Source organism: Salvelinus namaycush, chromosome 9 (genome assembly GCF_016432855.1).
Source record: "Salvelinus namaycush isolate Seneca chromosome 9, SaNama_1.0, whole genome shotgun sequence".
NCBI classification, from domain to species: domain Eukaryota; kingdom Metazoa; phylum Chordata; class Actinopteri; order Salmoniformes; family Salmonidae; genus Salvelinus; species Salvelinus namaycush.
This window is the reverse complement of record NC_052315.1, coordinates 51,024,855-51,037,379: the sequence shown is the minus strand read 5'-3', so window position 1 is coordinate 51,037,379 and position 12,525 is coordinate 51,024,855. Positions and strand designations below refer to the sequence as shown.

At 42.0% G+C, this 12,525-nt stretch overlaps 1 protein-coding gene across 3 annotated transcripts in view; it reads right to left on the bottom strand.

Moving 5' to 3' along the window:
• Positions 1–250: 250 nt before the first annotated feature.
• LOC120054164 (anoctamin-1-like) overlaps positions 251–12,525 on the bottom strand; it is a 68,287-nt gene continuing 56,012 nt past the window's right edge. For all 3 annotated transcript variants that reach the window (XM_039001601.1, XM_039001603.1, XM_039001602.1), the window contains 5 exons: positions 11,075–11,227; positions 8,612–8,664; positions 3,374–3,558; positions 2,910–3,015; positions 251–1,791 (listed from right to left, as the gene is read on the bottom strand). In XM_039001601.1, the coding sequence (XP_038857529.1) occupies positions 1,543–1,791; positions 2,910–3,015; positions 3,374–3,558; positions 8,612–8,664; positions 11,075–11,227 (746 nt within the window). In that variant the 3' untranslated portion in view covers positions 251–1,542. The remainder of the gene's footprint in view (positions 1,792–2,909; positions 3,016–3,373; positions 3,559–8,611; positions 8,665–11,074; positions 11,228–12,525) is intronic.

The window sequence follows — 12,525 nt, the reverse complement described above, 5'->3', positions numbered from 1 at the left end:
TGACTTTGGAATGAGATGTTCGATGAGCAGGTGTCCACATACTTTTGGCCGTGTTGTGTATTTGAATGTTGAATGTTGGATAAAAAAAAAAAAACTGTTTAAACAAACTAGGTTCAAATAGATTCATTTGATACCGATACCCTATTATTAAATTCTAAGTTACTGCAAAGACCGCAATCCTTTTTGGAATACATTTCTCTTCCTAGCCTAAGAACATGACAGCACTCAATAGCCATACCACATTGTTGTTTACATTCAATTTAATGCATTATTTATTCAACATCACATCAAAATGAATAGGCAGATAACCTATACATTTACAACATAGTCAGTATCAAGACAGTAAAATATGCTGCTATGAAATTACTCTCATTTTGTATGAAGACATTAGTTAGACATATAAAAGGATCAAAGTGTCCTTGTCCTCTGAAGAAAAGCAAGTAAAGAATGAGAAATATTATATTTCTTCGTATATCCAGTAGACAGAAGTAAGTGTAAACAATATACAATTTGAAGTACAATTGAAAGGTTTCATTATTATTACTCCATATGTAAAATAATATCCTGATTGGCTATGAAGCGTAGACGTCACATAGTTTAATGTATGTATTGTGGCAGAGAAAGATTTGCCTGAACTGTACATGTTACAACAGGGGTGTATTCTTACAACACTGCTAAAGTTGTATGTTCTGAACTAAAGTCATTCAAAGGTGTTTTACTATGTTTAGCAGCATCTAGTCATCATACAGTGCTATTGTACTTGTATACTGTAATGCAATAAAATACTCTACTAACTGCTTTTGCTATATGATAGCATGGGAGCCCACAACCAGGTGTTGTATCAACCATGCTCAACTGTGTGCTTGGTAGCTAAAAACATTTGAGATCTTTGAATCAAAGACATACAAAACCTGTCACCCATTTAAGATTATATCCTTTCCTCTACACACATACATTTCAAGATATCCAAGTTCGTTTTTTTTTAGTTAAAAATACAATAAAAAAAATCTAGGTAAAGAAAATAATTGTTCAATAATGTTGTGTAGCAATTGAATAAAAAGTTTAGCGTTTATGAGAGTGGTTATTTGCACGGTTGCACCATGGATATGGCTGAGTCATAAGAGCAAAGGATGATGTATAATCTACATCCTGTTTATAAAGAGGCAAACATAGAAAAACCTTGGATGCCAGATATGCTGTAAGGTAAAGCATGTAAAGAACATGTTAAACAAACATTTTCTCTCTTCTCTGGCTGCTCTGAATATGGCATATGGTCCGCCACATTTAAGATCAACCTCAAAACCACGACCCCGCTGGTTGGCAGTTAGTTAACTGGTTGGCAGTTAGCTAGTTAGTTATTCACTGAATGGTTTGACAGAAAGGCATTGTGCACTCGGACTGTTTCTGTTTCTCGTAGTTCGGCCTCGACAACGTCTTGAAGGGAACACTTCTCCCTTTCTACGGAATGTCTGGACAAGGATAAAGACACAGAGAGTAGTAACCCTTTGGCTTAGCTTGCAAGGCTACACCTTACAGTAGCTGCTAGAAGTTGTTGGCGTGTGTGTGACTGTGTGTGTGTGGGATGGAGCGCGAGCGGGCTATAGGGGCGTGGTTGTTGCGCCGCTTGCCGTCACAAGGAGTCATGCTGTCTATGAACTGCATCTTGCCCTGTTCCTCCTTCATGAACAGCTCCACCATCAGGATCTTCTCCTTGTGGATCTGGAGGCTGATGTCTTTAGGGATGTCTGGGATCAACCAGTCCACAATGTCACTCATCAGCATCACCACGTTCTACAGGGAGGGAAGAAAGGTAAAACATTTTAAATATATTTTGTCTAACAAATATTCACTTTGTTTCCCCAAATAATTGTAAATGTGTTCGCTAATATATTTTCTATTGACGCACTAATGACATCAATATAGAAAATCCATATATAGTCAGTCCACTAAGTCCCTCATCAGCATCACCACATTCTACAGGGAGTGGAGAGACAGCATGTCATTGGTCAACCAGCAGGAAACAGGAAGTATACTGTATACCAGGGTTCCCCAACTGGTGGCCAGTGGGTGTGGTTTCATTTGGCCCCCCAAGTTTTTGAGCAAAAACTTGTTAGAAATAAAAGACTGTAAAAACCACAAATCATCTCCAAGTGATTTTAATTTGGGAAATCTGTTCTCAAGTATTCCCACGCATAATAGAGAAACACATGTGATCATATACAAATGTAAGCAAGATTCTAAATTATATTTTAGTCTAATATTATATCCGTCTGGCCATCTTGCGGTCAATTTGCAGTCTACAAATAATTTGTAATTATGTTCCGGCCCCCCGACCATTCACTCAACAAAAAAATCTAGTTGATGATCCCTTCTGTATACTAATCTCACAAAGCAAAATGAGCGTGTCTTTGAATCCCTCATATATGTAACAGTTTAACTTTAGTCCGTCCCCTCGCCCCGACCCGGGAGCGAACCAGGGACCCTCTGCACACATCAACAACAGTCACCCACGAAGCATCGTTACCCATCGCTCCACAAAAGCTGCGGCCCTTGCAGAGCAAAGGGGAACCACTACTTCAAGGTCTCAGAGCAAGTGACGTAACCGATTGAAAGGCTATTAGCGCGCACCACCGCTAACTAGCTAGCCATTTCACATCCGTTACATTTACATACACTGTAGCTGTAAAATCTGCCACTAACTGTACACTTCCAGCAACTGCATTCTTCTTTATTTTTCATGTTATATTTAGACAGTTCAGAAGTTGAGATGGAGTAAGATGAAGGGGGGAGACACAGTGGGAAGGGAGGGTGGAAACAGGGATCGAACCCCGGTCTCTGGTGGGGAGGCATATAGAAGTGCTTGCAGACAAGTGTGTTACCAACTACAAAGAGACTTCTCCTCCACTCACCTGAAAGACTATGACGAAGGCCAGTCGGGCAGCCAGGACCGCCCAGAACTCTTTAGAGACCACATAGGGCGTGTTGGACCATGGGGGCTCCCTGTAGTCTTTATACCTAGAGTCAAGAGTCAACTGATTACAAGGACTAAAGCAGGGCAGCCTAGTGGTTAGAGCGTTGGACTAGTAACCGAAAGGTTGTAAGTTCAAATCTCCGAGCTGACAAGGTACAAATCTGTCATTCTGCCCCTGAACAAGGCAGTTAACCCACTGTTCCTAGGCTGTCATTGAAAATAATAATTTGTTCTTAACTGCAACAACTATTTATCGCAACAACTATTTATTTTTACGTATGACAAAAATTGGTAGCACTTTATTTTAACGGTACAGAAAATTAAGACATTACATGGTCATTACACTGTAATTACTTATCACAAAAATATAAGTTGTTGACCCAGTGCTGTGCGTTCTCTCACCTACACATCTCCACCTGGTAACCCAGATGATGAGGGTCCATAGGTTCTTTACCATCCTGGAAGTCTGAGACGTTAAAATATGACATGGTGTGGTTGACAAAGCCGTGCATGGAGCCATCTGGGCTGTACATGTACTGGTAGACGAGCCTCGGGATGAAGTCTGACGTGAAGGAGATCACAAACGCCTGGCGAGGGACAGACAGTGATCAATGAGAAAGCACCTGAAGACATGTAAGGATGTAACAAATGTGACCCGTTTCAAGAAACTGGGCGTATGTCACACGTCGCTTCTTCACATTTGAACGTTATTACATTTTTTATTCATATATGCTGGCTGTGGCAAGCTACTCACCGTCAAACCTACAATGCCTACTCTCTCTCACATTGTGACCTAAGGCTGAATGATGTTCAATGAGCTGCTGGTAGAGCGCCCTCTTCAGGCAACCATTGAACATAACCAAAACATTTCCGCAAATGAGCAGACGTATTTGTTTATTCTATGTACAGTACCAGTCAAAAGTTTGGACACACCTATTTTCTACATTGTAGAATGATAGTGAAGACATCAAAACTATGAAATAACACATATGGAATCATATAGTAACCAAAAAAGTGTTAAACAACTCCAAATATATTTTATATTTGAGATTCTTCAAAGTAGCCACCCTTTGAGCCAATCAGTTGTGTGGTAACAAGGTAGGGGTGGTATGCAGAAGATAGCCTTATTTGGTAAAAGACCAAGTCCATTTTATGGCAAGAACAGCTCAAATAAGCAAAGAGAGACAACAGTCCATCATCACCTTAGGACATGAAGGTCAGTCAATCTGGAAAACTTCAAGAACTTTGAAAGATTCTTCAAGTGCAGTCGCAAAAACCATCAAGCGCTATGATGAAACTGTCTCTCATGAGGACCGCCACAGGAAAGGAAAACCCAGAGTTACCTCTGCTGCAAAGGATAAGTTCATTAGAGTTAAGAAATTGCATCCCAAATAAATTCACATCTCAACATCAACTTTTCAGAGGAGACTGGATAAATCAGGCCTTCATGGTCAAATTTCTGCAGAGAAACTACGATTAAATCACACCAATAAGAATAAAATATTTGCTTGGACCAAGAAACACGAGCTCTGGACATTAGACCGGTGGAAATGTGTCCATTGGTCTGATGAGTCCAAATTTGAGATTTTTGGTTCCAACCGCCGTGTCTTTGTGAGACGCCAAGTAGGTGAACGGATGACCACATGTGTGGTTCTTTGACCAAGAAGGAGAGTGATGGAGTGCTGCATCAGATGACCTGGCCTTCACAATCACCTGATCCCAACCCAATTGAGATGGCTTGGGATGAGTTGGACCGCAGAGTGAAGGAAAAGCAGCCAACAGGTGCTCAGCATATGTGGGAACTACTTCAAAACTGTTGGAAAAGCATTCTAGGTGTGTCACGTTGGTTTAAATGGGTTGGGAGACAGGCGCAGGAATGCGTAATAGGGGTGTTTATTTCCCAAATTACAGCGTGCCGTGTAAAGGCACGGGGATGAAGACCAAACAAACAGATATACAAAACACAGAGTAGAAACCAAAACAAAAGAACGAGGAGTACCTCGACTAAATACACAATCGCACAATGATTATCACACGGGACGAGAACCGTAATCATCTGCATAATATACGTGGCACGAAAGCCAAAACAACATAGCACAGGTACTCACACGAACCAACAGACACTGTAACAATAATCGACAGGACACTGGTGAAGAAAGGGCACACTTATACAATTACTAATCAATAGGGGCCAGGTGTGCGTAATGAAAGTTCCGGAGGGATCCGTGACAAGGTGAAGCTGGTTGAGAGAATGCAAAGAGTGTGCAAAGCTGTCATCAACGCAAAGGGTGGCTACTTTGAAGAATCTAAAATCTAAAATATATTTGGATTTATTTAACCCTTTTTTTGGGGTTTACAAAAGGATTCCATGTGTGTTATTTCATAGTTTTGATGTCTTCACTATTATTCTGCAAAGTAGAAAATAGCAAAAATAAAGAAAAACCTTTGAATGAGTAGGTGTGTCCAAATGTTTCACTTGTACTGTATATAATATTTGCGCATTATCTGTGGAGTAAAGAAACACATTTTTCTGTTTAAGGCAAATATCGGTAATTCATATCGGTCAACGGCTTTATAGAATGCTATATTGGTTGAATATAGGGGTCAACTTCAGCAAAAGGAGCGCTGTCTTCAGTGTGCTTTAAACCACCTACACAAATCGAATCACATTTTATTGGTCACGTACACATATTTAGCAGATGTTATTGCGGGTGTAGCGAAATGCTTGTGTTCCTAGAACCAACAGTGCAGTAATATCTAACAATTCACAACAATCTAAAAGTAAAATAATGGAATTAAGAAATATATAAATATTAGGAGTCGGAGTGGCATTGACTAAAATACAGTAGAATATAATACCATTACACAGTATATACATATGAAATGAGTAAAGCAATATGAAAACATTTATTAAAGTGACCAGTGATTCCATGTCTATGTACAGTATATAGGGCAGCAGCCTCTAAGGTGCAGGGTAGAGTAACCTAGTGATTGCTATTTAACATTCTGATGGCCTTGTGATAAACTCAGCAAAAAAAGAAAAGTCCCTTTTTCAGGACCCTGTCTTTCAAAGATAATTCGTAAAAATCCAAATAACTTCACAGATCTTCATTGTAAAAGGTTTAAACACTGTTTCCCATGCTTGTTCAATGAACCATAAACAAATAATGAACATGTACCTGTGGAACGGTTGTTAAGACACTAATAGCTTACAGACGGTAGGCAATTAAGGTCACAGTTATGAAAACTTAGGACACTTAAGAGACCTTTCTACTGACTCTGAAAAACACCAAAAGAAAGATACCCAGGGTCCCTGGTCATCTGCGTGAACGTGCCTTAGGGATGCTGCAAGGAGGCATGAGGACTGCAGATGTGGCCAGGACAATAAATTGCAATGTCCGTACTGTGAGACGCCTAAGACAGCGCTACAGGGAGACAGGATGGGCAGCTGATCGTCCTCGCAGTGGCAGACCACGTGTAACAACACCTGCACAGGATCGATACATCCGAACATCACACCTGCGGGACAGGTACGGGATGGCAATAACAACTGCCCAAGTTACACCAGGAAGGCACAATCCCTCCATCAGTGCTCAGACTGTCTGTAATAGGCTGAGAGAGGCTGGACTGAGGGCTTGTAGGCCTGTTGTAAGGCAGGTCCTCACCAGACATCACCGGCAACAACGTCGCCTATGGGCACAAACACACCGTCGCTGGACCAGACAGGACTGGCAAAAAGTGCTCTTAACTGACAAGTCGTGGTTTTGTCTGACCAGGGGTGATGGTCGGATTCACGTTTATCGTCAAAGGAATGAGCGTTACACTGAGGCCTGTACTCTGGAGCAGGATCGATTTGGAGGTGGAGGGTCCGTCATGGTCTGGGGCGGTGTGTCATAGCATCATTGGACTGAGCATGTTGTCATTGCAGGCAATCTCAATGCTGTGCGTTACAGGGAAGACATCCTCCTCCCTCATGTGGTTCCCTTCCTGCAGGCTCATCCTGACATGACCCTCCAGCATGACAATGCCACCAGCGATACTGCTCATTCTGGTCATGATTTCCTGCAAGACAGGAATGTCAGTGTTCTGCCATGGCCAGCGAAGAGCCCGGATCTCAATCGCATTGAGCATGTCTGGGACCTGTTGGATCGGAGGGCTAGGGCCATTCCCCCCAGAAATGTCCGCTTTCCACCTTCACTGCGGTTCCGTCAATGTGGATAGGAGCGTGCGCCTTCTGCTATTTCCTGAAGTCCATGCTCCTTCGTTTTGTTGACATTGAGGGAGAGGTTATTTTCCTGGCACGACTCCGCCAGGGCCCTCACCTCCTCCCAGTAGGCTGTCTCGTCATTGTTAGTAATCAAGCCTACTACTGTTGTGTCATCTGCAAACTTGATGATTGAGTTGGAGGCGCCAGAAGCGGAAGCCTTTATTCCTGTCTGCGCGATGTACTGAGAACCCAGCTGGTTGAATGGACGGGGACAGTATATCCAGAAAGAGCCATGAGTCCTTGATGTCTCTCTGGAAGGAGATCCTCGCCCTGAGCGAGGATCTACTTTATTCTCCAGAGACTGAACATTAACAAGTAATATACTCGGAAGCGGTGGATGGTTTGCCCACCTCCTGAGTCGGACTAGAAGTCCACTCCAAATACCTATTCTCCGCCGGTAGCATCTTGGAGCAGCCTCTGGGATAAATTCAGTTGCCCTGGGGGGTGCAAACAAAGGATCCAATTCGGGAAGTTGTATTCCTGGTCGTAGTGCTGGTGAGTTACCGCCGCTCTGATATCCAAAAGTTATTTCCGGCTGTATGTAATAACACAAAAAACGTTCTGGGCTAATAGTGTAAGAAATAACACACAAAAAAACGAAATACTTCAAAGTTGCTTAATTGCTAGAAGCAGAGCTGCCATGTCTGTCGGTGCCATCTTGCTGTTTCATCTGCAACTATCTGCCTGTCAGCACATAGTCTTTGGTGACTGACTGTTAACATAAATGTTAGCCCTAACCCTAACCCTAACCTGAGAAGCTGGCCAGTACCCACGCGATATTTGATTCTGGGTTCTGCGATTTGTCAGCACATAAACCTACAGTGTATCCAAGGCCTTAAAGTAAAAACACATTGACATCCTCTACTGTTGAAAACATTATCAATAAGAGAATGGAGGTGAGGAGATCCCTCCCTTCCATCTTGATTGAATGTCATAAATAACCCAGATCTGGATCTCAACTCGCCATTGCCATGACGATTGTGATCCCTTTGGAAGTGAAGTGAGAGCCTGGTGTAGAATTTAGAACCAAGCTAGCTCTCTTTCTGACCAAATATGGTCTTCTCTGCACAGAGGGGCAGGCATTTAAAAGCCTTATTGTGAGCTTTTACAAGTAACCCCCCCAAAAGTGGTGACATAAATTCCCAGTAAATGTTGTGTGGACAAGGGCTGAGCTTCAATGAAATATGTTCTAGTTTTAAGTGCAGACTTGTTATTGTTGAGGGGGTTGTGGAATGGATAAGATGGAATAAAAAACAGTACCTTTGGCAGAACATTCAAAACAATCAAAACAGTATATGTTAAAGTCAGATTATTATTATTTTTTTTTCATTTGGTCACTATTATGTTTTGCTGCGATTACAGGAATGACTTACGTTTATGATGACGGCCACTTTAGCCACACCTCGGAGAAGGTTGTACCATATACCTAGAATCAGAGAAGCAGAATCACATGAGAGTTAGAACTCTTGATGGTAATTGATATTACAATCTTATAACAAATATATTTGTTAATTAAGGCAGTCAATCACAAAGGGTCCCATTCATTGGGTTCCATTCCTCAACAATCATTCTCTTTGGGTTCATCTTAAATATGAATACCCCCATTTTGGGGGAATTTCCGTTATAATTTAATTGTTTTATCAAGGAATATCAAGGTAATTTGCTTATAAATGGCTTCACGGAAGTTCTGGCTAAAAGCCCAGCTTCCCTACTTCAAAACACTTGGCCTTGAATGACTATGGGCTATCGGGTTACATATCCACAGCCATTGGAGGCTCGGGAGTCCCGCCTTAATGATCATTTGCTGATTGGACTGTCTGTCAATTTGTGACGAAACGGTACGTTACAGGTACACAGGCTGCACAGTGCTGTAAAGCTGAGCGTCTACTGCAGCGATAGGAAACAGTCCCATCGTTCTATGACAAACACACATCATTTTATATTGAATAACAAATCATAAAAAAACGAACACAATTGCAAGATACAAAACCACTTTGTCGTCATCACAAAAGGACAAATCAACTCGTTCACAGGGCTAGAGACAGCAATGATGAAGAGCAGTGCACCACAAAATAAGTCTGATTTTCCCTTACCGCTAATTAAATACAAAATGATTACAGTATTAAGGCAGCTGAAATCTTATATCATGTCAACTTCAAAGTTGATCGTGAGTATATGTAGATTATATGTAGATGAAACGTTTCAAGCCCTATTCCCACATGTTTCATGAGTAGGTTGATCATAGCATACGAAATTCGCCTACCGCCCTGACAGATCCACGTACCATGCAATCGCCATTGGCACTGCCCTCACCTACCTGGACAAAAGGAACGCATATGTGAGGATGCTGTTCATCGTCTACAGCTCGGCCTTCAATACCATAGTGGCCTCTAAGCTCACCACAAACCTCATAGCCCTGGGATTGAATTCCTCCCTATGCAACTGGGTCCTGGACTTCTTGATGGGCCGCCCCCTGGGTGGTGAAGGTAGCCAATATTACCTCCTCGACACTGATTCTCAACATGATGGCCCAACAACGGTGCGTCCTTAGTTCCATCCTGTACACCCTGTATACCCACAACTGCGTGGCCTCACACAATTCGCTGATGACACGATAGTAGTAGGCCCAAATACCAACAATAACGAGACGGCCTACAGGGAGGAGGTAGGCACTCTGACGGCGTGGTGCCAGGTCAACATCCTCTCCCTCAACGTCAGGAAAACAAAGGAGCTGATTGTGGACTTCAGGAGGAACCAGGCTGGGCACACCCCCATCCACATCAATGGAGTCGCCGTGGAGACAGTCAAAAATGTAAAGGTTCTCGGCGTACTCATCTCCAAGGAGCTGAAACGGTCGAACCACATGGCAGGCACGACAGCAACTTGAAGAAGGCACGACAGCGACTTTTCAACCTCAGGAAGCTGAAGAAATTCGGCCTGTTCCGAGGGCCCTGACAGTGTTCTACCAGAGCACCGTCGAAAGCATACTGTCGGGCTGAATCACAGCCTGGTACGCCAACTCTACTGCCGCGGACCCCAAGGAGCTACAGAGGGTGGTACGCTCAGCAAAACGTACCTTTCGGAGCACACCGCCTGCCCTCCAGGACACCTACAACACCAGGTGTATCAGGAAGCCCAAGAAGACAATCAGGGACCCCAGCCACCTGAGCCTTGGCCTGTTCTCCCCATTTCCATCACTCAGATGCGGGCAGTAGAGTAGCATCATGGCAAAAACTGTAAGACTGGCTAATAGCTTCTACCCCCAGACCATCAGGCTGCTGAATAGCCACCCCTATCCCTCTCCTGCCCCCCCCCCTCCCCCCAGACATTTACCCTGCAACCACCCCAATGGATATTTATCATTGCCACAGTTGTTAATATGTATATATTATTCTTTTTATTTTGATCTATTTTTATTATATTTGTATTGTTTTATTTAACATTGTCCTGCATTGTTGGAGCTAGGAGCACAATAATTTCACTGTACCCTGTAATTACATCTGCAACCCTGTATATGTCACTATTAAACTCTGTAATCGATTAAAAACAATTGTAAAATGAAATCAGCAATGAACTATTTTTCATACTATTTACTATAGCAGTGCATACTAGTGCAAAAAGTGCATACAAATCATTGATAAATAATAAATACAGTAAAAAAGCAAAGAATCTGAGGGCCCGAAGAATCCCAAAGATAACGAGTGTTTTTTTTCTTCTTTGTAAATCACTTGTATTGGAGTGACTTCAATATTACGTGTATTATTGTGAAAGGAATCAATGTAGGAGTGTAATAAAAAAGAACCTGTGTGCAGACAGAGTTTGAACTGTAAACCCACCAATGTCTTTTGCCCTCGCAGCGACCGGCCTCCTGAGCTCAGCCACAAACTTCTTGGCATCCAGGCGTATCTCGATGATGTTGTTGAGCAGGGCGAACAGTGGGGCCAGTGGAAACGACGCCACGAACAGGGTCACAAACCCAAACTGGATTACTGCAAGGACACAGATATACATCGCCTTCAGAAAGTATTCACACTCCTTGACTTTTTCCACATTTTGTTATGTTACAGCCTGAATTTAAAATGGATTCAATTGAGATTGTGTGTCACTGGCCTACACACAATAACCTATAATGTTAAAGTGGAATTATGTTTTTAGACATTTTTACAAATAGATAAAAAATGTAAAGCTGAAATGTCTTGAGTCATTAAGTATTCAACCACTTCGTTATGGAAAGCCCAAACAAGTTGAGGAGTAAATATGTTCTTAATAAATCACATAATAAGTTGCATGGACTCACTCCATGTGCAATAGTAGTGTTTTAACATCATTTTTGAATGACTACCTCATATCTCTGTACACCACACACACAATTATCTGTAAGGTCCCTCAGTCGAGCAGTGAACTTCAAGCACAGATTCAACCACAAAGACCAGGGAGATTTTCCAATGCCTTGCAAATAATGGCACCTATTGGTAGATGGGTAAAGAAAAAGCAGACATTGTATATCCCTTTGAGCATGGTGAAGTTACTAATTACATTTTGGATGGTGTATCAATACACCCAGTCACAACAAAGATGTTACAAAGATGCAACTCAGTTGCCGCAGAGGAAGGAAACTTCTCAGGAATTTCACTATGAGGCCAATGGTGACTTTAAAACAGTTACTGAGTTTAATGGCTGTGATAGGAGAAAACTGAGGATGGATCAACAGCATTTTAGTCACTCCACAATACTAACCTAATTGACAGCATCAAAAGAAGGAAACCTGTATAGAATACAAATCTTCCAAAACATGCATCCTGTTTCCAACAAAGTAAAACTGCAAAAAATGTGGGAAAGAAATGAACTTTATGTCCTGAATACAAAGCCTTGTGTTTGGATCAAATCCAAAACAACACATCACTGACAACCACTCTTCATATTTTGAGGTATGATGGTGGCTGCATCATGTTATGAGTATGCTTGTCATCAGCAAGAATTAGGGAGTTTTTATTTTATTTAAATAAATGGAATAGAGCTAAGAAAAGGAAACCCTGGTTCAGTCTGCTTTCCTTAGAGACAAATTCACCTTTTATCAGGACAATAACCTAAAACACAACACACTGGAGTTGCTTACAGTACCAAGATGACATTGAACGTTCCTGAGTGGCCTAGTTATACAAGACTAAACAAATCAATCAAAAGAGATTATCTGAACCTCACATCACACTGCAGCTAGCACTGAAACATGCTCATGTTCAAGGTTTCTTCCCTCAACACGTGTAGGATAACAAGAAACACTTGAATG